The sequence below is a fragment of the Pelobates fuscus genome, chromosome 6 (assembly GCF_036172605.1).
Source record: "Pelobates fuscus isolate aPelFus1 chromosome 6, aPelFus1.pri, whole genome shotgun sequence".
Taxonomy (NCBI): domain Eukaryota; kingdom Metazoa; phylum Chordata; class Amphibia; order Anura; family Pelobatidae; genus Pelobates; species Pelobates fuscus.
In genome coordinates this window covers 183,879,057-183,903,369 of record NC_086322.1, presented here as the reverse complement: position 1 = coordinate 183,903,369, position 24,313 = coordinate 183,879,057, and the positions used below count along the sequence as shown (strand labels likewise).

At 39.9% G+C, this 24,313-nt stretch overlaps 1 protein-coding gene across 2 annotated transcripts in view; it reads right to left on the bottom strand.

Moving 5' to 3' along the window:
* The window catches only part of BDH2 (3-hydroxybutyrate dehydrogenase 2), a 58,889-nt gene that overhangs the window by 15,585 nt on the left and 18,991 nt on the right, over positions 1 to 24,313 (bottom strand). For both annotated transcript variants that reach the window (XM_063460104.1, XM_063460103.1), the window contains exons 5-9: positions 19,709 to 19,817; positions 17,751 to 17,811; positions 16,958 to 17,071; positions 16,588 to 16,646; positions 16,391 to 16,483 (exon numbers count right to left, since the gene is read on the bottom strand). In XM_063460104.1, coding sequence (XP_063316174.1) covers positions 16,391 to 16,483; positions 16,588 to 16,646; positions 16,958 to 17,071; positions 17,751 to 17,811; positions 19,709 to 19,817 — 436 coding nt within the window. The remainder of the gene's footprint in view (positions 1 to 16,390; positions 16,484 to 16,587; positions 16,647 to 16,957; positions 17,072 to 17,750; positions 17,812 to 19,708; positions 19,818 to 24,313) is intronic.

Genomic DNA, 24,313 nt, shown 5'->3' with positions numbered 1-24,313 from the left:
GTACATTTGTAAAATTGAAGAAAACCACCTCAGGCATCAGCTTACTGTTTTTATTCGTAATACACTGCTTGCATATTACAAGCAATGTTATTGGGTGTTGACAGAGTGCTGTGTGTGCTGACAATGGAGGTATTTTATGCACAGAATTTACATTAGGTAGGCTGGAACAGAGTTACGTGTGCCGTTGGTGCAACTAGCCCCCGGCACACAAGTGCAGATGACTCATATGATGCTGCACATACAGATTTCTACTCGCATAATCACTTCAAATCACTGTGGTCATGGTTGGAGTAACCCTTTAATATGATTTTTAAAATAGCTTGCCGTTATCTTCTCTCAGTGGTATTTTCTCTCGACCTTTTATTTTCCTCTCCCTTCCACTTTTCCCCTACTTTATTTACTATTTTGTTTTCATTTCCTGATCTTTTCTATTTTTTTTTTACTTATGCATTTACTTTTTCTGTATAAAAAAAAATACTCACAAATGTTACATGACATCTAACTGCATATCTGTACATTTATGATCTGACACATGCAAAGTATCCCTATCTTTAAATTAAAAAAAAATTCAAAATTAAACAAAGTCAATTTATTTGCACTTGTCCCCCAAGCCAAAATTTGAAGCCCTTCTGGTCAGGCTTCCTGCTCGCTTACCTCCCGCCAACCCCTCTGGCAATCACGTGTATAAGTATGCGCCCGAATAAACTACCTAATTCGGCATTTGCCACAGCAAACATGGTATTCGGTAGACTAAATTCGGCGCATTAAAATGGTCAGATTAGGAAGGTCAAGTACCTTCCACGAATAGTGGTCAATTCCAAATGGTAATAAAAAAAAAGGACCAATCAGGTGTAAGTGATATGTGTGTGTGTGTGTATATATATATATATATACACACACACACACACACACACACACACACACACACACACACAGGGAGTGCAGAATTATTAGGCAAGTTGTATTTTTGAGGATTAATTTTATTATTGAACAACAACCATGTTCTCAATGAACCCAAAAAACTCATTAATATCAAAGCTGAATGTGTCTCATTCCATGATCCTATTTAGCCTTGACTTGCAGAGAGTCCCAGTAAGGAAGCATTTCCCAAGTAAGTGGATTAATCTCATAAGAGCAAGCATTAGGCTGCTAGAGTAGGACCTGCCAAGAATGGGGTACTTTGATGCAGTTGGCAGGCTTATGCAATGTATGATCATATAATGTAACCAAACCCCCATTATTTTCTACCTAGGTGAGGTGTTTTTAAATAGTACTATTTAGGATTTGAAATCTCTGTTTAGTTAATAAGCTAGTGCACTGGTTTGTATATTTTTTGTATTTTGGTCCCAGTAGCACCCTGTAATATATGCATTGTCACGATACCTTACCTGTCATCCTCGGACCCACGCACTACAGCCTCCTCCTTCACTGAGCGGCACGGCACCTCTGACGCCGGCCGCTCAGACAGAGCGGAATTTCTAAGTTCGGCGCATGCGCGCCACTGCCGTCGGCTTGAAGCCGACAAGATCCTGACGCAGCCACGCCCCCGGACCTTTTGGGGGCGTGGTTTTAAAGCAACACTCACCACACTATAAAAGGGCTGTCCTGACAGCAGTAAGACGCCCTAGTGTGGTTCTTGCTGGTTCCCCTAGTGCTATTTATGTGACATTTGTATTCTCTCCTGGTATTTGACTTTTGGCTACTCTATTTGACTACTCTACTCTCTGGTTCCCTGTACTTTGGCTTGCTTATCGTTATTCCCGTATTCTGTTATCCCTTGACCTCTGGCTATCCCATTTGACTACTCTAACGTGAGTCCGGCCATTCTAAGGTCCGGTATACGTTCTTTAGTTAGGTTACACTCTGCGAGAAGGGGTCACTATCGTGACATGCATGTTTAGGCGAGTGCAGCCCTCCTGACTTTGTTTATAATTGTGGGGGTCTAGGCCAAACCCTGGGTTTTGCACCCCTCCCTGTCACAGGTGTCTCATTCCAGGATCCTATTTAGCCTTGACTTGCAGAGAGTCCCAGTAAGGAAGCATTTCCCAAGTAAGTGGATTAATCTCATAAGAGCAAGCATTAGGCTGCTAGAGTAGGACCTGCCAAGAATGGGGTACTTTGATGCAGTTGGCAGGCTTATGCAATGTATGATCATATAATGTAACCAAACCCCCATTATTTTCTACCTTGGTGAGGTGTTTTTAAATAGTACTATTTAGTATTTGAAATCTCTGTTTAGTTAATAAGCGAGTGCACTGGTTTGTATATTTTTTATATATATATATATATATATATATATATACACACACACACACACACACATACATACGGGAGTGCAGAATTATTAGGCAAGTTGTATTTTTGAGGATTAATTTTATTATTGAACAATAACCATGTTCTCAATGAACCCAAAAAACTCATTAATATCAAAGCTGAATATTTTTGGAAGTAGTTTTTAGTTTGTTTTTAGTTTTAGCTATTTTAGGGGGATATCTGTGTGTGCAGGTGACTATTACTGTGCATAATTATTAGGCAACTTAACAAAAAACAAATATATACCCATTTCAATTATTTATTTTTACCAGTGAAACCAATATAACATCTCATCATTCACAAATATACATTTCTGACATTCAAAAACAAAACAAAAACAAATCAGTGTACTGTTTTCCCTCCTTGTAAATATCACATTTGATGATGGACCACAGGTTCTCAATGGGGTTCAGATCAGGTGAACAAGGAGGCCATGTCATTAGATTTTCTTCTTTTATACCCTTTCTTGCCAGCCACGCTGTGGAGTACTTGGACGCGTGTGATGGAGCATTGTCCTGCATGAAAATCATGTTTTTCTTGAAGGATGCAGACTTCTTCCTGTACCACTGCTTGAAGAAGGTGTCTTCCAGAAACTGGCAGTAGGACTGGGAGTTGAGCTTGACTCCATCCTCAACCCGAAAAGGCCCCACAAGCTCATCTTTGATGATACCAGCCCAAACCAGTACTCCACCTCGGCATATGAGTTTCAGCGCTTAGTAGATGTTCCCCTTTAAAAATAAAAAGGGGGCATTTAGTATGAAAAAAACAATAATATATAAAAAAATCATATAGATCACAGAAAAAAGAAAAAAAAGGGAAAAAGATAAAAATGTGTCCAAATGTTCTATCTGTAACAAAGTCCTGAACAAAAAAAAATCCAAATTTCGTAATGATTTGCAGGGACTCGAAAGTGAGTTGAGATACCTTTAAAAAAACGGAGACAGGGAAAGATACATAGCGTAATACTGTATCAAAAAGGTATTTATTGTCCAATATACAGGAACAAAGTTAAAAGGATCCCCCCCCAACATAAGACTCTTACATAAAATAAAATGTAGTACTCATCGTAATATATATTGCAGGCAAATAGATCTGTCCCAGCGGCTTGTGTGTTTCCCTATGACAGCTCCTCTCCGGTGCACTCGGGTAGGTTGTCGGTAATATGCTCAAAGGGAAAATGCTGGCTGGAAAAACCGGCTTCTGGTAGGCGCTGGTGCAGTCTGCTGCAGATGGTAGTTCTCAATGAAGAAAAAAGCACCCTATCGACGCGTTTCGCCCTTCCACAGAGGGCTTTTTCAAGATAGGTGCTTGAGGCTTGATGTGGCAGTTTTATACCTTGCCGGGTAAAAAAAATTTTTTAAATTTCTTAAAGGGATACACTCCTTTTTTTGAAAAATGAATGAAAAATAAATGTTTTACATAGGGGAGAGCTAAGGAAAGCTTGCTTATAAAACATATGATAAAATATAGTAAAATACAATGTTTATATGGACTTAAAATTAGTGCTTTTGCACTCATAATACATCAAATTGAAATTAAAATATAAAGCTACTCTGTAGTGATACTTATTACACATTTATAGATCTAGCTTAATTCTGACATAATTATTTACGTTTATCATGGAACAATCATAAGAACAGACATTTGCAATAATTGCATATAATCACATTTTGATGTGATATCATTAATTGAAAGAGTTTAAATTGTATTTAAATTATGTATTAGCATAAGGACAAGTATAGTTATACTGTAAATGGTTTCGGGATCTATACTTTGTTTCGAGTTTTCCCATCAGGACTGAAACTCAATAACAAGACATCCTAAAGCGTGATAATTTTATAAATTTGTAAAAAAGAAAATTTTTAGAGGATTCTAAATCTTTGGATGAACCTAGAGCTCAAAGCCCATGGTTAAGACAGAAATACATGAGAAGATGTGGAGACTAATATACTACTTCTTTTCTAGAAAAGCTCAGAACTTGAGAGAAATCTGGAATTTGAGGCTTAAGCTATTTCTTTTTAGTAAGTGATAATCCAAAGCTAATTACAGTTCCGGTTCTCCTTTATAGTATGTTAGCTAATTCTAGTTCAGCATTCAGACCCAAAGGGGTCAGGGTCTTTAAGGTATAGATCCAGAACATTTCCCGGTATGTTAGGGTTTTGCTTGGTTCGCCTCCCCTCCATGGTATTTCCACCTTCTCTATCCCACAGTATGAAAGAAGTGTTGGATCTCTGTTGTGGTGTGTTCTAAAGTGGTTGGAGAGAGAATGTTGCTCAAAGCCCCTTTTGATGTTGTAGACATGTTCTCTGAGTCTAATTTTGAGTATCCTTTTTGTTTGACCCACGTATTGGAGGCCACAAGGACACTCCAACTTGTAGATCACTTGTTTGGTATTGCAAGTGATGCAGTGTTTGATATTGTAGGTTTCTTTTGTGACTGATGACTGGAAGGAGGTTTGGTTTTTTCCTTTGGAACTGGTTTTACATATGTTACAGTTCCCACATTTGTAGAATCCCTTTTGACTTGTTAAAAAGTGAGTGGGTTTCATAGGTTTATGATAACTATGAACTAATCTATCCTGTAATGTAGGGGCCCCCCTGAATATTATCCTGGGTCGTATAGGTAAAAGTGTGGCTAAAGCCGGGTCTTGCCGGAGTAGATGCCAATGCTTTTGTACACTCGCCTTTATAAAGTTCGCTTGTGCACTATAGTTGAACACCACCGGACACATGTTTTCCGTATCCTTGTCCCTTTTGGCTTTCTCCTGCTTAGTTTGTAAAAGGGTCGTGCGTTCTATTGTTTTCACTTTTCGGAGAGCTAGTTCCAGTGATTCCTCGCTGTAGTCTTTCTCAGCAAACTGCTGTTTTACTTTTAGTGCTTGCGATTCATATACCTCAGGGTCCGTGCAGTTCTTTTTGACCCTTAAAAATTGGCCAAATGGGACATTTGACAGCCATGATGGATAGTGACAGCTTGAAGTCCAAATGTAACTATTTACGTCCACACTCTTGAAAAAGGTCTTTGATTTTAAAATATTCTGTGAGTCGGTATAGAGGATCAAATCCAAAAAATCGATGTCTGTAGGGCTATATTTGTATGTAAATGATAGATTATATATGTTCTGGTTAATGTATGCCAGGAAATTGATAAGTTCCGTCTCCTCCCCCTTCCACACAAAAAAACAATCATCAATGTACCGTCTATAGAAGACCAGGTTCGCCTCCCACTGGTGCCCGTGCCAAATAAATAGATTCTCCCAGTGGGCCATAAAGATGTTGGCATAGCTGGGGGCGAACCTGGTCCCCATAGCGGTACCATTGGTCTGTAGATATATGTCACTGCCATACCAAAAAAAGTTGTTATTTAATATAAAATCGATGCACTCAATCAAAAATTCCACTTGTTCCATTAGCATTGTGGGTTCTTCATATAATGTTTTTCTTATTGCCTCTATCCCCTGGTCGTGTTTAATGACGGTGTACAAGGATGTTACATCACAAGTCACCATATAGTAGTCCTGGTCCCATTTTAGGCCTTCTATTTTTCTCAAAAGGTCTCCACTGTCTTTTAGGTAGGATCTTGCTTTTTTAACAAATGGTTGCAATATGACGTCTATATACTGGGATAAATTGCATGTTAGTGATCCTATCCCAGAGATAATGGGTCTTCCCGGGGGATTTGAGAGGTTTTTGTGGATTTTTGGTAATTGGTAAAATACTGTTTTTTTTGGATATATCACCATGACAAACTCCAGTTCTTTTTTGGTTAAAATGTTTAAGAACTTCCCTTTCTCTAAAATATGGAAAAGGCGTTGTTTTGTGTCCAGTGTGGGGTCGCTATTGATTAATTTATATGTTGCGGTATCATTCAAAATTCTCCTGCACTCCATATCATAGTCTTTAGTGTTAAGGACCACAATTCCACCTCCCTTGTCCGCCGGTTTTATTGTAATCTCCATGTTGTCGCTAAGTTCCTTAAGTGCCGTGCGTTCCCATACACTTAAATTTTGTTTATGCTTAGCTACTTTCTTGGGTAATTTGTCTATGTCCGCGATTACTGCCAGGCTAAAAGCTGACATGGGGCCACTGGTTTGGTTCGAGGGACAAAAGGTAGAGTTGTTTCTTAGGTTCGTATGATGGAAAGTGCTGTATTCTGGTTTCGGTGCCCCAGAAGCTGGATAGTTTAGGAAGAATTTCTTTAAGGTCAGTTTTCTCATATATTTTTGTACGTCTAAAAACGCCATGAAGGGATCTGACCCCACTGTCGGGGCATATTTTAATCCCTTGTTTAGCACCTTGATCTGGTTTTTGGTTAAGTTGACCTCAGATAGATTAAATATACCTATCTGCTCCATTTTCTCATTCTCTTGTCTTCTGCGGTATCTCTTCCCCCCCCTGCATCCTCTAAAAAAGGTCTCTTTCTGGTGCTGGGTTGTTGGGGCTCCTGTTGGTACCGGCTGAAGTATTGACTTCGTGGTCCTAAAAAATCATTAGAGGGTTGTTGAGTTTCCCCCTCCTTTTCTTTTTCTACTTTATGGTTCATCTCCTCTATCTGGAGTGCCTCATACCTATTATGTGGACGCCAACTTTGATTCTGATGTTTGGTTCTAGGCGTTATATCATTTTGTTTGCCTTGTAGTTTTTGAGGGTTCCTCTTTTTGTTGTTATTGTTGTAGGCGACTGTGGTCCATTCATGGTTTGTCTGTCTCTTAGGTGTATGTTGTCTCGGATTCTGCCCTCCCCTTTCAATATAATTATGACCTGTTCCTTCAACTCGAGCATGGGTGTTGTTTTGGTATCTCGGATTTCTGGGTGCATTATATTTGTTGCCCCTAGGTGTCGATTTATAAGGTCTATCCCTCTGGGTTCTCTTATAATTTCTGACCTTGTTATCCCTGAAGTCCTCCTGGTCCCTCTCAAATTTCCGTTTTTTAAGGGACACTGTTTCCTCAAATGCAGAACTTAACTTTTCTTTTATCTTTTCCATAAGTTGTATGCACTCTGGCAGTGCTAGGTGAGGAGACAGGATTTCCTTTATATCATTAATCTCCTCATCCAGGGCTGCCAGCATGCGTTTCCGTTTGCAGATAATATGGCTCATAAGCTCAAAAGAGCAGTGATCCAAAATTCTGTCCCAAACAATGTTGAATTCCTCATCCTCTTTATCCGTCGCTGATTTTAGCATTAAGCGTAAACCTCTCGGGATAATACGTTTATCCCAGTACTGTTCCAGGGAAGCTATTTCTAATTTAAGTTTAATTTCTTTAATAATCAGTTTTTCAAGCTGAAATACCTGTTTTCTCCAGTGTGTGTCTTTTACCGTGACACAATCATTTTGATCGTTTTTTAAGGCAAGGTCAATCTTGCACTGTTCCCTGAATGTGAACAGAGACATGTTCTTATCTCAATCTGCTGCTACTCTAGAGTGGGAAAATACAATATACAATAATACTAAAAAGAGAGCGCAATATGAAATTAAAGCAAATGTCCTAAACAAAAAGTCAAGATATAGTTAGAATAATACAGTGAATATAGTACCCTCTGGTACTTAGACAGTAATAGCAGCTAAAACGAAAAGAATTCTCCCAAATTCTAAGAAACAAATTGGCATATGAGTTTCAGCGCTTAGTAGATGTTCCCCTTTAAAAATAAAAAGGGGGCATTTAGTATGAAAAAAACAATAATATATAAAAAAATCATATAGATCACAGAAAAAAGAAAAAAAAGGGAAAAAGATAAAAATGTGTCCAAATGTTCTATCTGTAACAAAGTCCTGAACAAAAAAAAATCCAAATTTCGTAATGATTTGCAGGGACTCGAAAGTGAGTTGAGATACCTTTAAAAAAACGGAGACAGGGAAAGATACATAGCGTAATACTGTATCAAAAATTTATTGTCCAATATACAGGAACAAAGTTAAAAGGATCCCCCCCCAACATAAGACTCTTACATAAAATAAAATGTAGTACTCATCGTAATATATATTGCAGGCAAATAGATCTGTCCCAGCGGCTTGTGTGTTTCCCTATGACAGCTCCTCTCCGGTGCACTCGGGTAGGTTGTCGGTAATATGCTCAAAGGGAAAATGCTGGCTGGAAAAACCGGCTTCTGGTAGGCGCTGGTGCAGTCTGCTGCAGATGGTAGTTCTCAATGAAGAAAAAAGCACCCTATCGACGCGTTTCGCCCTTCCACAGAGGGCTTTTTCAAGATAGGTGCTTGAGGCTTGATGTGGCAGTTTTATACCTTGCCGGGTAAAAAATTTTTTTTAAATTTCTTAAAGGGATACACTCCTTTTTTTGAAAAAAAAATGAAAAAGGTCTTTGATTTTAAAATATTCTGTGAGTCGGTATAGAGGATCAAATCCAAAAAATCGATGTCTGTAGGGCTATATTTGTATGTAAATGATAGATTATATATGTTCTGGTTAATGTATGCCAGGAAATTGATAAGTTCCGTCTCCTCCCCCTTCCTCTATACCGACTCACAGAATATTTTAAAATCAAAGACCTTTTTCAAGAGTGTGGACGTAAATAGTTACATTTGGACTTCAAGCTGTCACTATCCATCATGGCTGTCAAATGTCCCATTTGGCCAATTTTTAAGGGTCAAAAAGAACTGCACGGACCCTGAGGTATATGAATCGCAAGCACTAAAAGTAAAACAGCAGTTTGCTGAGAAAGACTACAGCGAGGAATCACTGGAACTAGCTCTCCGAAAAGTGAAAACAATAGAACGCACGACCCTTTTACAAACTAAGCAGGAGAAAGCCAAAAGGGACAAGGATACGGAAAACATGTGTCCGGTGGTGTTCAACTATAGTGCACAAGCGAACTTTATAAAGGCGAGTGTACAAAAGCATTGGCATCTACTCCGGCAAGACCCGGCTTTAGCCACACTTTTACCTATACGACCCAGGATAATATTCAGGGGGGCCCCTACATTACAGGATAGATTAGTTCATAGTTATCATAAACCTATGAAACCCACTCACTTTTTAACAAGTCAAAAGGGATTCTACAAATGTGGGAACTGTAACATATGTAAAACCAGTTCCAAAGGAAAAAACCAAACCTCCTTCCAGTCATCAGTCACAAAAGAAACCTACAATATCAAACACTGCATCACTTGCAATACCAAACAAGTGATCTACAAGTTGGAGTGTCCTTGTGGCCTCCAATACGTGGGTCAAACAAAAAGGATACTCAAAATTAGACTCAGAGAACATGTCTACAACATCAAAAGGGGCTTTGAGCAACATTCTCTCTCCAACCACTTTAGAACACACCACAACAGAGATCCAACACTTCTTTCATACTGTGGGATAGAGAAGGTGGAAATACCATGGAGGGGAGGCGAACCAAGCAAAACCCTAACATACCGGGAAATGTTCTGGATCTATACCTTAAAGACCCTGACCCCTTTGGGTCTGAATGCTGAACTAGAATTAGCTAACATACTATAAAGGAGAACCGGAACTGTAATTAGCTTTGGATTATCACTTACTAAAAAGAAATAGCTTAAGCCTCAAATTCCAGATTTCTCTCAAGTTCTGAGCTTTTCTAGAAAAGAAGTAGTATATTAGTCTCCACATCTTCTCATGTATTTCTGTCTTAACCATGGGCTTTGAGCTCTAGGTTCATCCAAAGATTTAGAATCCTCTAAAAATTTTCTTTTTTACAAATTTATAAAATTATCACGCTTTAGGATGTCTTGTTATTGAGTTTCAGTCCTGATGGGAAAACTCGAAACAAAGTATAGATCCCGAAACCATTTACAGTATAACTATACTTGTCCTTATGCTAATACATAATTTAAATACAATTTAAACTCTTTCAATTAATGATATCACATCAAAATGTGATTATATGCAATTATTGCAAATGTCTGTTCTTATGATTGTTCCATGATAAACGTAAATAATTATGTCAGAATTAAGCTAGATCTATAAATGTGTAATAAGTATCACTACAGAGTAGCTTTATATTTTAATTTCAATTTGATGTATTATGAGTGCAAAAGCACTAATTTTAAGTCCATATAAACATTGTATTTTACTATATTTTATCATATGTTTTATAAGCAAGCTTTCCTTAGCTCTCCCCTATGTAAAACATTTATTTTTCATTCATTTTTCAAAAAAAGGAGTGTATCCCTTTAAGAAATTTAAAAAAAAATTTTTACCCGGCAAGGTATAAAACTGCCACATCAAGCCTCAAGCACCTATCTTGAAAAAGCCCTCTGTGGAAGGGCGAAACGCGTCGATAGGGTGCTTTTTTCTTCATTGAGAACTACCATCTGCAGCAGACTGCACCAGCGCCTACCAGAAGCCGGTTTTTCCAGCCAGCATTTTCCCTTTGAGCATATTACCGACAACCTACCCGAGTGCACCGGAGAGGAGCTGTCATAGGGAAACACACAAGCCGCTGGGACAGATCTATTTGCCTGCAATATATATTACGATGAGTACTACATTTTATTTTATGTAAGAGTCTTATGTTGGGGGGGGATCCTTTTAACTTTGTTCCTGTATATTGGACAATAAATACCTTTTTGATACAGTATTACGCTATGTATCTTTCCCTGTCTCCGTTTTTTTAAAGGTATCTCAACTCACTTTCGAGTCCCTGCAAATCATTACGAAATTTTGATTTTTTTTTGTTCAGGACTTTGTTACAGATAGAACATTTGGACACATTTTTATCTTTTTCCCTTTTTTTTCTTTTTTCTGTGATCTATATGATTTTTTTATATATTATTGTTTTTTTCATACTAAATGCCCCCTTTTTATTTTTAAAGGGGAACATCTACTAAGCGCTGAAACTCATATGCCAATTTGTTTCTTAGAATTTGGGAGAATTCTTTTCGTTTTAGCTGCTATTACTGTCTAAGTACCAGAGGGTACTATATTCACTGTATTATTCTAACTATATCTTGACTTTTTGTTTAGGACATTTGCTTTAATTTCATATTGCGCTCTCTTTTTAGTATTACAGTACTCCACCTCGCTGGCGTCTGAGTCGGACTGGAGCTCTCTGCCCTTTACCAATCCAGCCACGGGCCCATCCATCTGGCCCATCAAGACTCACTCTCATTTCATCAGTCCATAAAACCTTAGAAAAATCAGTCTTGAGATATTTCTTGGCCCAGTCTTGACGTTTCAGCTTGTGTGTCTTGTTCAGTGGTGGTCGTCTTTCAGCCTTTCTTACCTTGGCTATGTCTCTGAGTATTGCACACCTTGTGCTTTTGGGCACTCCAGTGATGTTGCAGCTCTGAAATATGGCCAAACTGGTGGCAAGTGGCATCTTGGCAGCTGCACGCTTGACTTTACTCAGTTCATGGGCAGTTATTTTGCGCCTTGGTTTTTCCACACGCTTCTTGCGACCCTGTTGACTATTTTGAATGAAACGCTTGATTGTTCGATGATCACGCTTCAGAAGCTTTGCAATTTTAAGAGTGCTGCATCCCTCTGCAAGATATCTCACTATTTTTGACTTTTCTGAGCCTGTCAAGTCCTTCTTTTGACCCATTTTGCCAAAGGAAAGGAAGTTGCCTAATAATTATGCACACCTGATATAGGGTGTTGATGTCATTAGACCACACCCCTTCTCATTGTCATGCCTTAATTATGATATCCTCTTACTTCCTGGTTCCACGGAGCTTAGCCACACCTCTTTATGACACGGTCTCCCTATTTAATCTGACCGCACCAGCTGATCGACGCTGGATTATTGAACTACGTTCCGTACTCACGAACCGGCTGCAACATCGTTGTGAAAGCCCTCTGTTACCGGACCGGACTGGAAGACTTCAAAGTTCCCTTCACCTTTCCTCATCCACGACTAAAGCTGAACTCTCACCATTCAGGATAAACCGCCTCTGAGGAGATTTCGGGAACCAGTGTTCTATGTGCCGGAAGCTAAGTAAAACCTCTGTGATAAGCGTTGCATCTCAAAGCTGTTATTTCCTGTCTCCAAAGTCCTTCGTTAAAACAAACCCGTTACAGCTAACTTCAACTCATACTTTGTCTCAGTTAGCTGCATCTGTCTTACTTCAGTTAAAGTCTATGGAACAGCTATTGTAACTTCTTATCACCTAATTAATTACTACTACTAAAGGACTCTTTCTGATTCAGTCACCGTTTACTACTTAAAGCTACAGTGCATATAATTGTGGACTTCAGTTATCGTTTACTACTTAAAGCTACAGTGCATATAATTGTGGACTTCAGTTATCGTTTACTACTTAAAGCTACAGTGCATATAATTGCGGACTTCAGTTATCGTTTATTACTTAAAGCTACAGTACCTGTAAATTGGAATTAAAGTCAATACCTTTTACTTTTTATAATAAATATTCAAACTATAAGAAATCTGCAGTTGTGTTCCTTCATAACAAATGTTTAGACGTGACACTCATTACAGAGATGCACATCACCTAATATGCTTAATTGGTAGTATGCTTTCGAGCCTATACAGCTTGGAGTAAGACAACATGCATAAAGAGGATGATGTGGTCAAAATACTAATTTGCCTAATAATTCTGCACTCCCTGTACACACACACTTACCTCGCCCATTCCTTGTTGCCTTGTTGTGGTTTCTTGCTAGCCCAATAGTGCGTTCCTCTTGTATAGCCCAAGCGTGCAGCCAGGGCCCGCGCGTCCATAAGGCGGCACAGGCGGCCGCCTTAGGGCGCACCGGCCCGGGGGCGCAAATGTCGGGGTGACCGGCAGGAGGGAAGCGCACAGCGTCCCTTTCCTGCCGGTCACTTCTTGAAGCGTGGCCGAGCGGCAGCAGCATCCCCACAAATCAGCCTTCTTCCCTACAGTGCCGCGGACTGTGTGGAGGGGGCGGGGATATGAACACGTCATATCCCTGCTCCCTCTGTAGCACACAGCGCGCCCAGCAGGGGCGGAGCTAACGCTGGCCACCTTCATTTCAGCATGGGAGGACTTCCTCCCAAGAAGAATGCAGAGAGGAGGGGGCTGGGCAGGACTAGCTCCAACTCCCAACTACCTGAGCCAGCACTCTAGATCCCAGGTAAGCCACCCTCCTGTGTATGGCTAGAAAAGTGTATATTTTGATCAGCATGTTTGTGTGTGTATGTCTGTCAGTGTGCCTGTATGTCTGTCAGTGTTTCTATCTGTCAGTGTCTTGTGTGTGTATGTCTGTCAGTGTCCGTGTGTGTATGTCTGTCAGTGTGTCTGTGTGTGTGTGTGTGTGTATATCTTTCTGTCAGTGTGTCTGTGTGTATCTATATGTCTGTCAGTGTGTCTGTCTGTGTATGTCTGTCAGTGTGTCTTTGTGTGTGTATGTGTGTGTGCGTATGTCTGTCAGTGTGCCTGTATGTCTGTCAGTGTATCTGTGTGTGTTTCTGCCTGTCAGTGTCTTGTGTGTTTCTGTCTGTCAGTGTGTCTGTGTGTATATATCTGTCTGTCATTGTGTCTGTGTGTATCCATATGTCTGTCAGTGTGTGTGTGTGTGTCTGTCAGTGTGTCTGTGTGTGTAACTGTATGTCTATCATTGTGTATGTGTGTATCTGTATGTCTGTCAGTGTGTCTGTAAGTCAGTGTGTGTATCTGTATGTCTGTCAGTGTGTATCTGTATGTGTATGTCTGTCTATCTGAATGTGTATCCGTTTGTGTATATGTGTATCTGCATGTGTGTCAGTGTGTGCATCTTCGTGTATGTGTATCACAGTGTGTGCGCGTGTGGCAGTGTATGTGTATATGTGCATACATCTCAACATTCAAACACCAACACTACACACAAATAACCACCTGCATGCAAACTTCAACACTACATACAAACACACCCCTGCATTCAAATGTCAACACTACATACAAACACACGTCTGTATCAGACACCAAAATTATATATAAACACACACCTGCATTCAAAAACCCAACACTACACGTAAATGCATGCTTGCATTCAAACTCAAACACTACATACAAACTCACCCCTACATTCACACAAACATACTCTATACAAACACATACTTACAGTCAAACACACAAATACTGCTCCGTGCTAAATACAATCCTGCAAGCATGGGGAATCGGTAGAGCCCCAGCTTTCAAAGCATTGTTAAAGTTGCACGACAGATGGGGGTCTATCTTTTAGCCATCCTGTGTACATACACAGACCATCATACAGAGACATACAGTCTGTATGTCTCTGTATGATGATCTGTGTATGTATTCAAAAGGAATAAACGCAGGCAACACTCTAATAGTAATAATGGTATATTTATTGATAGGTGAACCACCCCAAAGAAAGTGCAACGTTTCGGCTAAGCAGAGCATTATTGCATTATTAAGGCTCTGCTGAGCCGAAACATCACACTTTCTATGGGGTTGGTCACCTATCAATAAATATACCATCCTTACTATTGGAGTATTGCCTGCGTTTATTCCTTTTGAAGACTTTACTGGTGGATCCAGCGATGTCTGCCTGACGTCGGAGCAACTACCACTGTGGATGGCCGGAGCATTTACACGGTATCAGTGTGCAGGGTTCTTTGTTTGTCTGTCTTTGTATGTCTCTTTATGACTGTCTGCGTATGTATGTCTCTGTATCACTGTGTATGTATGTCTCTATATGCCAATCTCTATGTTTCTTTATGTCTGTGTCTGTATTTTTGTGTGTGCCTGTGTCTGTATGAATGTATGTCTGTGTTTGTACGACAATGTACCTGAATGTGTAGATTGTATGACTGTGTTTGTTTGATTTTATGACTGTGTGTCTGTATATCTTTGTGACTGTGTGCCTGAATAATTATGTCTGTGTGCTTGTATGGTTGTGTGTCTGTATGTTTGTGTATTTGTGCATGTATGTATTTTTGCCTGTATCTATGTCTATGTCTATATGGGAGAAAAAGAGAGATAGAAAGGGTCTGACGGGGAAGTAAGAAATACATAAGAGGGGTTGTATGAGACACACTAAAGGGGGGTTTAAGGCACAAAGGGACCAGAGGGGTAAGAGAGTGGATATGCAACACTAATGGGGGTAAAATTCAAAAGGGGGGCTACGAGACACAGAGGTGAAGATGCATTGGGTTTTTTTGGGTGCGGGGGGGGGGGAGGGGAGGCGTCAAAATGCATCTTCGCCTGTGTAGTCAAAAATCCTAGCACCGGCCCTGCGTGCAGCGTGTATAAGTACGTGCCCGAATAAACTACCGAATTAGCCATTCGCCACAGCAAACGTAGAATTCGGTAGACCAAATTGAGCACATGAAAATGACATCAGAGGTCAGATAAGGAAGGTCAAGTACACCTTCCACGAATAGTGGTCAATTCCAAATGGGAATAAAAAAAAATCAGGTGTAAGTGATGCATATTTATGTATACTTACCTCACCCATTCCTTGTTGCCCTGTTGTGGTTTCTTGATAGCCCAATAGTGCGTTCCTCTTGTATGTCTTAGTATATTGTTCTGGCTCTATTCTATGTTTATCCTGTCCTCTGTTATCCATTGACCTCGGCTTGTTTAATTGTATTCTCTGATCTCTTAACCTGGCCATTCTAAGGACCGGTATAACAGACTTATTCCTTTAGTGATTCTGTGTATGTGTTCAGGTTCCAGGATTCCTGACACCTCTCCTGTGTTAGGCACAGGGTTTATGACATATGCATAGTAAAGACAGTGAAAACCAGGAAATAACTAGGAGTTAATATCTTAGCAAATCTCCTGTCCTGCCAGAAATCAATGCAGAAAATATAGAACACTAAATCTATGCAAATGTTATCTGTTGGCAGTACAGAATAAAAAACAAAAATGATCAATAAAAACAAATTTCTGATCATTTCCATTAAGTTAAGGTCATGTTAACTGCAAGCAACATATTACTGTATATTCCCAACTGCTCATAAATCCCTACATGCTTACAATGACATGTAATTATTCTGATAATAAGGTATTATAATAAAATTCTAAAGCATACGTCTTTCCCATCAGTGGAGCGAGGAAGTTAAATTACAAAAACGATTAATCAATTGGGACATGTTACACAATAAAACATTGTTCTAATATGTTATCGTGATATAGGTTTTATAGATAAGGACCATAAACCACCTTACTTCATCGGACGCCAGGTACACACATAGGTGGGCTACTTCTTCTGCAGTAGCCATTCTGCCAGTCCGTTGTCTTGCCAAGAATTCCTTTAAAGCCTGTTCAAGCAGTATGTAAAATGTAAACATAACATGCACATCTGAACAGCTGTATAGTAAAATAAACTGATATTAATAACCAAAATTATTATTTTCACTTTTACCTGTTCAGGGTTAGGCCTGGCTTGGATTCTTTCCCTTAAAGATGGTGTGTCCACAGTCCCTGCACAAACACAACATTTTATTACACATAGAATTTAAGTCATATCTTCTGCAGATAATTAAGAGTATATCTCATCCTCTTCAAATTATATGCGGGAGGTAAGTGTTTTGTGTGATTATTGTTTGAACCATCACAGCAGTTTATTGTGCAGCAGTATTGTGAAACAACGTATAGTGTACATTTACAGTCCAACTGCCATTACTGCACCCACATGCAGGGTTATTCATTCGCAAAGTAGGAAAATAAAGTTGATCAAGATAAAATATCTCTGGAACTGAGATTTCAAAGTATGTGTCCCTTAAAATACTTACCGGGACATATACAGTTGCACCTTATGCCTTGTTCAAGGAAGTCGGCAGCAACAGATTTGGTCAAACCAATTACTGCAGCTTTTGACGTGCTATAGACACATCTGTTTACAACACCTTGTGTTAAAAAAGAAAAAAAAGAAAAAAGAAAATCATAAATGGAGGTTATTAAACAATTGAAATGGAGACAATAAATTATGTAATAAAAATAGTTTAAATCGCATCAGAAATCACTTGTAATACTGTACCAATACATGACTCTTAGTAAATAGTTTAATGGAGTAGTGATCATTGCATACATTAACTGCAGTTATAACAAATAGGCAGTGATGATAAAAAGGACAAAAAGGGTTTGAGAAAAAAACAAAAAACATTTAGCGGTAAGGATAGGGGCTTACTCATAAAGCGGCCTTTGGTGGACCTGTGCCTGATTACTTGCCTTGCCTGTTACCAACCTATAATTTTTCGCCTGGTCTTGGCACCCTCAGACACTTAACTACCTAAAAAAAACATGAGCTTGATTTACCCCTGTACTAATTCTCTCTCTTATACATTGTTTTAAGATTTGCTCAGTGGTTTTCTGCTCAAGTAGGTCACACAAACCTTGGGTAGGAACCACCAGGGGTAAGTATTTTCCAAATGCAAAACTTTTCATCTCTTTCTAGTGCCCTACCTGTTGAAACACCAGGGTATCTGTCATAAACTCTAACAGAGAATGCTAATGATGCAATTAGTGGATTTTATTATTGTTTAAATAACTATTAAGCGTTAACATATAAAATCTATTATAGACTACCTTTAATGCTAGATGCTACAGATGACATATTGATGATGTTTCCAGATTTTTGATCAAGCATCTGAAATGCAGAAGAAGCAAAGTTGATCATTACTTTATAGTGCAAGTATTCTCCTCAGCTCTTAACACACCCTGCTTAAAGGGACATTAATCCCAAATGTTTGCACCTACTAAGATTATCATTTAAAAAAAATAATGTATCATTTTTTTTTTTTTTTATTGAAAATAAAAATTAATTTGTAAAATACCGGTACTTTGCTTTTTTTATACAGTATTGCTGCAGCTCTCACTTAAAACATGAAATGGCTGGGGTATCCCAGGAAATCTCAATCCCTCTTTTCTTTCTAAGTAAGAGTTAGAAATGTCAAATATTATAAATATTTTCTTTGAGCTCTGTGTGTGCTTTCTATTTGGCCAGCATAGACTATAAATCATTCATTTGTTTAGCGTAATCCCATGAACAATCATAAACGGACAATTAGTGACATGCAAGACACCAAACCAGCAAAGCATTGTACAAAGCATCCCAAAATATTTTTCTCTCTTCATAATTTACATTGTATCAGTGACTCCCACTCAGTGCCATGAAAAAACATTGGATGTAAGTCACCCCTGTATTGGGCATGTGCAGAGAGCTCCTATGCCTTAATAAAGGGAAATGTTAGTTTGTTTCTAGGCTTCTTGTTGAAATGAGATAAAAGTGGTGAAGTTCAGATCTGATGATTAAATAAATCTGTATAATTAATGCATGAAGCTGTGTGAGACACATTTATGGCGCTATTGTCCCATGAATAGCACCTTATAGACAAAGTAACCTAATTAGTATTCACAGGGTATGTGCTTAGGTGTGCGTTCTATGTGTGCTTACTGACACTGCTTTATTGTTTTATATTGGTTAATAGCCTACACGAAAATCTCAATTTTATAAGGAGATTTCACCCTGTGACCTGCGAATCATAGCAGCATGGCATCTCTCTCTCTCTATATATATATATATATATATATATTCTCTCTCTTTATTTTTACACAGGTGGAAGGTGAAGAGGCCAGTTCATTGGTTTGGCAGAGCACCTGTAACACAGTGCTGTCATTTCCAAGGGTACGTTCAGCACATCGTTCAGGCTTCCCTCTCATTCCTGTACATTTGCAAAGTGTGAGACCTTTTTCCTTTTAGAGATCTTCCAAACAGCTGCAACTTATCAGTGCCTTAAACAAGGCTCAGTTTGGAGTCTGTGACCGAACACATCAGCAGGGGGAAGAGACCAAAACACTGGGGGAGAGGGGGGGGTAGAGACCTCACCACTGGGGTGGCATATAGCAACAAAAATCTTAGGAACACAAAGTGTGGGGCAAAGAAATCTGCTACAAAGCAATCATTTTCGTGTTTGTTTGTGGTGTATCTATGTAAATGTGGTATTTGTGTCTGTCACTATTTCAGGATGTTTTTTAGGCTGTGTAAATATTAGTGGCCCTGTTTTGAATCCGGTGTGCCTCCGGTATAGAATTTCTGGAGACACCACTGGAGGGCAGAGTGAATAAAACCTGTGATCAACATTTTGATAAAAAGTCCCCCCCCGGCCCCCAGATTCCAGATGGTTACACTTTTTTTGGTTCTCAAAGTGCCTTTATTGGTATCTTTTCACATTCCTGAGCATCTTGTTTTTTTGGCAAAATACCCCAAATAAGAGCAGAGATTCCAATGAGTTAAATAAATATAAACGACAATAGAAATAGAGTTTCATATCTACCATTCCCAGTTATACTTGCAACACTGGAACCAGTGAGAGTATGAGGAGAGTACTGTATTTGTCACAAATCTACTATATGTAATCAATGTATAAATACAGATTATATTCCCATTCTATAAATTCTGCAGTGTAACTGACTCATCTCACCATGGCTGCACAGTAAATTAACACTGTTAGCAAAATTAAATGGATTACACAAGGACGAATTACCTTTGGGAGGAATGTTTTAATCATGAGATACATGCTTCGGACATTAAGACTCATTGTGAAGTCCCAGTCTGCCTCCTTGCAATCTAGAATGGTTCCATGATGGACAAACCTTAAACATTGACGGAGATTTATAAAAGCAGAAAACTTAGAAATTCTAAATTTTCTAAAAGTGGAACAATCATTATAACAACCTTATTTCAACTATTGGAATGTAGCACTAATGTTACATTAACACTTTTATAACTTTCAAATGAATAATGTTTATAGTGCATTTTTACTAGCGTACTTTATGTACACAAACGTAGGAAAATCTGTAACTTTATAGATGATTCCACTTGTAACAATGGAAGTACACTTTGCTGCTTGTCTGATTTAAAAAAAAATAAAACATTTTTTCACAAAATAAATAAATTAATAAATAAAATCACAGAATCTAGATACCTCCCTTCTACCCTGCAATTTCACAACAAGTAATTGCTCTCAATGTATGCATAATTTTGTTCCAAATGAAATTCAGATAACCAGATTTAATTTCTAACCTCTCACTCATTGCTGGCGAGGGAGGGTTTCAAAATGGAAGCTGTGAGGAGTAGATCTCCCACAACATTTCCAGTGCCCATACGGTTTTAATTAAAAATTAAATTGACCCTACCGGGGTAAATATGATCCCTACATTAGTATGAGGAAAGTTTAAAAATCTCCATCATGCTTCCACCTACCATGCTTAAATAATAAAGTAGGTGACATAGAGCCCTTCACCTGTGGTCATTGTGTGGAGCCTATTAACCCCTTAGTGACCAGACCGTTTTTCAATTTTCTTACCGTTAAGGACCAGGGCTCTTTACATTTCTGCGGTCTTTGTGTTTAGCTGTAATTTTCCTCTTACTCATTTACTGTACCCACACATATTATATACCGTTTTTCTCGCCATTAAATGGTCTTTTCCCAACCATTTTTCCCCCCAAGATTAACGCAAGTTACCTTGTAACACTGATCCTTGAATAACCCTTCACATGTATATATTTTTAAAAAGAAGACAACCTAAGGTAATAAACTTGGGGTATATTGACTCTTTTCGTGCTCTTTTAATGCAACCATTTTACTACCAATTTATGCCAAATAAAAAAAAGATAATATTAATTGGTGATTATTTGTACACACATAGCAATTTAAGAATACATGTACTGAGAACTTTAAGGGTGGTAATTGTTCAATTTTCATTTTTACACACACACACACACACACACACACTGCTTATTGACTGTGATTTAGGGGAGCCTATTGTTGGTTATTGCAAGAAAATACCCTGGTTGTTTTCTGCAAGGCCTCCTGAGTACACCCATGCCCCCCATACATAGGGTAAACGTAACAAAAAAAAAAACCCCAAAAAAACTGAACAGCAAATGTAAAAAATGTTTTTACATTTTTTATTTTTTAAATTGACCAGTGTGTGATATCGTTTGAAGCAGTTCCCAATGCAGAGCCCAGGCTGTCCAGGGCAATCAGGACAGTAATATACGGTATATTTTCTCTGCCCCCTCTTAAAACAGACTCTGCATCTTTTTGGGGGTATTCTGCTTTGCCGTAGTAAGTGGGGGATTTTAAAAATAAAATTTGTAGCCCCAACCCTGCTTTCTCCCATCACCGCCTGGGGAGAAGGTGCATCACGGTACAAAATCCCTGAAATGATCTGGAGATTAAACTGTAAAAAAACTCAGTAGCATTCCGGGGTTTGCTTTTTTGAACAACAAAAAAGCATTGTGGGTTGGAATCTGCATTAAGTAGATTGCAACCTTTTTGTACCAGGCCCTTGTCTTCTGTATAATTAGGTAGGGCTGCAGCAGCTGATCTGTAAGATCGACCCCACCCATTTGCCGGTTATAGGCCTTGATGCACACTGGCTTCCTTGTGCTCTCAGCTCTGCCACATACAGAGACCTCCACAGTCATCTCAGTGTGGATGGTGGTAAGAAGGTACACATCCTTTTTGTCTCTGTACTTAACTGCAAATCCCTACCTAAAACAGATCTCTTTCCCTCTCTCACTAAAACACAAGTGAAGAAAGGGATGGAGATCCACACATTTACTAATATTGACCTGATCAGACAAATGGGGATCATAGTTAGAATAAAATTGTTATAGGGGATCACGGGGAGTTACCAGGTTCAACCGCCGGTAGTCCACACAGAACCTGGTGGTCTTGTCATTCTTGGTGACCAGCACCTCTGGGGAGGCCCAGGGACTGTGAGACATCCGGATTACACCCAACTCCAGCATTTCCTCTATTTCCCTCCTAATGGCCGCCTTCACCTCCAAGGATACTTTATAGGCAGCCTGTCTGAGGGGACGGTGATCCCCAGTGTCCACGTTATGGGTTACTAGGTGTGTCCTGCCAGGCTTCCCTGTGAAGAAACCTCAAATAGCTCAAAAATGCCCTCTAGATCCCGGGTTGCAACCACTAGATCCACAAGGGAATCAGGTTCTTGCTCGTCCCCAGGCAGACTACATATGGTTAACACCGTAGTCTCCCAGTCATAATATGCTTCGATCATATTTACGTGATACACCTTTTTCCTCCTTCACCCTTCATCCAGGGATATCACATAGTTTACATCATTGATCCAGTGCATAATAGTAACTGGACCCTCCCATGCTGCGTGCAATTTGTTCTGCCTCGTGGGTATCAGCACAAGCACCTTTTGACCCACTCCATACACTCTTTCTCGGGCATTATGATCATACTACTAATTCTGCTTGCATTCGGCAGCCCTCAGATTATCACACACCTCCCCCATGAAAGTCTGCATTTTATCCCTAAACCGGATTACATAGTCTACAGATTCACAGATCTACAAAGACAGAGGTCTTTGGGGCCCCCAACCTCCTTCCCACCCCTCTCGGATCAGAGCTAGGGGGCCGCGCACTCTACGTCCATAGAGGAGCTCAAATGGGGAAAAGCCTGTGGATTCCTGCGGCACCTCCCTGTAAGCGAACAGGAGGTGTGGCAGGTATCGCTCCCAATCCTTCCCCTGTGACTCTACAAGGCCCTCAACATCTGCTTGAGGGTCCCATTAAACCTCTCACACAAGCCATCTGTTTGGGGGTGGTAGGGGCTGATCACTAGATGTTCTACCTGCACCCTTTTACAGAGGGACTGCATCAGATCCGAGATGAACTGGGGGCCTTGATCATTTAGCATTTCTCTGGGAAATCCCACACGGGAGAATATGCTTAACAGATCATCAGTCACCTTGTCAGCCCTGAAAGATGATAGGGCTATTGCCTCTGGGTAGCAAGTGGCATAATCTACCATGGTTAATATATATAGCTTGCCCGAACTACTGGGAATGGCAAGGGGACCGACAATATCCACAGCTATTCTCTCAAATGGTTCACCAACTATAGGAAGGTGTATTAGGGGAGCCTTACCAACTTCCCCAGGTTTTCCACCCTCTGACACTCAGGGCAGGAACGGCAATAAGGCGTACCTCCAAGGCTAATGGCATTAACATATCAAAAGAGATTGATTTATCACGGTACTTTTCAGGCCAATTTCCGTCACCAGTTTTCATCAAAGAATCTTCTTCCACCAATCATGATTCCATCTTTAGTACATCGGTCTCTGATCTGGTATCAAAAGGGTTTTCTCAGGGTGATGTAGCATGGACAGTAATAATGACAGATGCCAGCCAGTGGGGCTGGGCAGCCCATCTGCAAGATGACTTTGCCCCTAAGGAAAATGGGAATTCAACACGACCAGGACTCCTTGAACTCCTAGCATTTCTGGAAGCCTTAAAGCATTTCTCTTCGTAGATACGGACCCAGGGTAAAGATCAGGTCGGACAATGCTACAGTGGTTGCCTACATCAATCACCTAGGAGGAACCAGGAGTTGTCAGATGCTGATAATCATGAGACAATTGATGTCCTGGGCTCAGCCACACCTGTCCGGCTGTTGAGAGCTGTTCACCTTTCAGGAATAAAGAACTCAGTAGCGGATTACCTGAGCAGACTCTAGATAGACCCAGGAGAATGGAGTCTATCATACAAGGCATTTCAGATAATGGGGTCTCCCTCAAGTAGCTCTAATGGCCACTCGCAGCAACAGGAAGATTCTGCAATTCTTCACAAAGAACAACGACCCTCAGGCTTTAGGAAGAGACGCTATGTCTTGCAATTGGCAATTCAGCCTGGGATATGCTTTTCCTCCTTTTCCTCTCATATTCCCCTTATGAAGGAGACTGAGACAAGAAGGAGTATCCATCATCCTGGTGGCTCCATTTTGGCCTCGCAGACCATGGTTCCCGCTTCTCATGAGCTTATCCAAAGAACCTCCGTTACAGCTACTGAAAATCCCAGACCTTCTACATCAAGGTCCTATTCTCCATCCAGACCTGGCATCCTTCAACCTGATGGCATGGAAATTGAAAGGAAAAGGCTAAAGGACAAAGGCTTTTCTCAGGCAGTGATTAATACTCTTCTGCAGGCAAGAAAACACTCTACTTCTGCAACATACTACAGAGTTTGGGACGTGTATTCTTCCTGGGCTTCATCTAGAGGTACGGATATACTAAGAGCTAATACTAAGGACATCCTAGAGTTCCTGC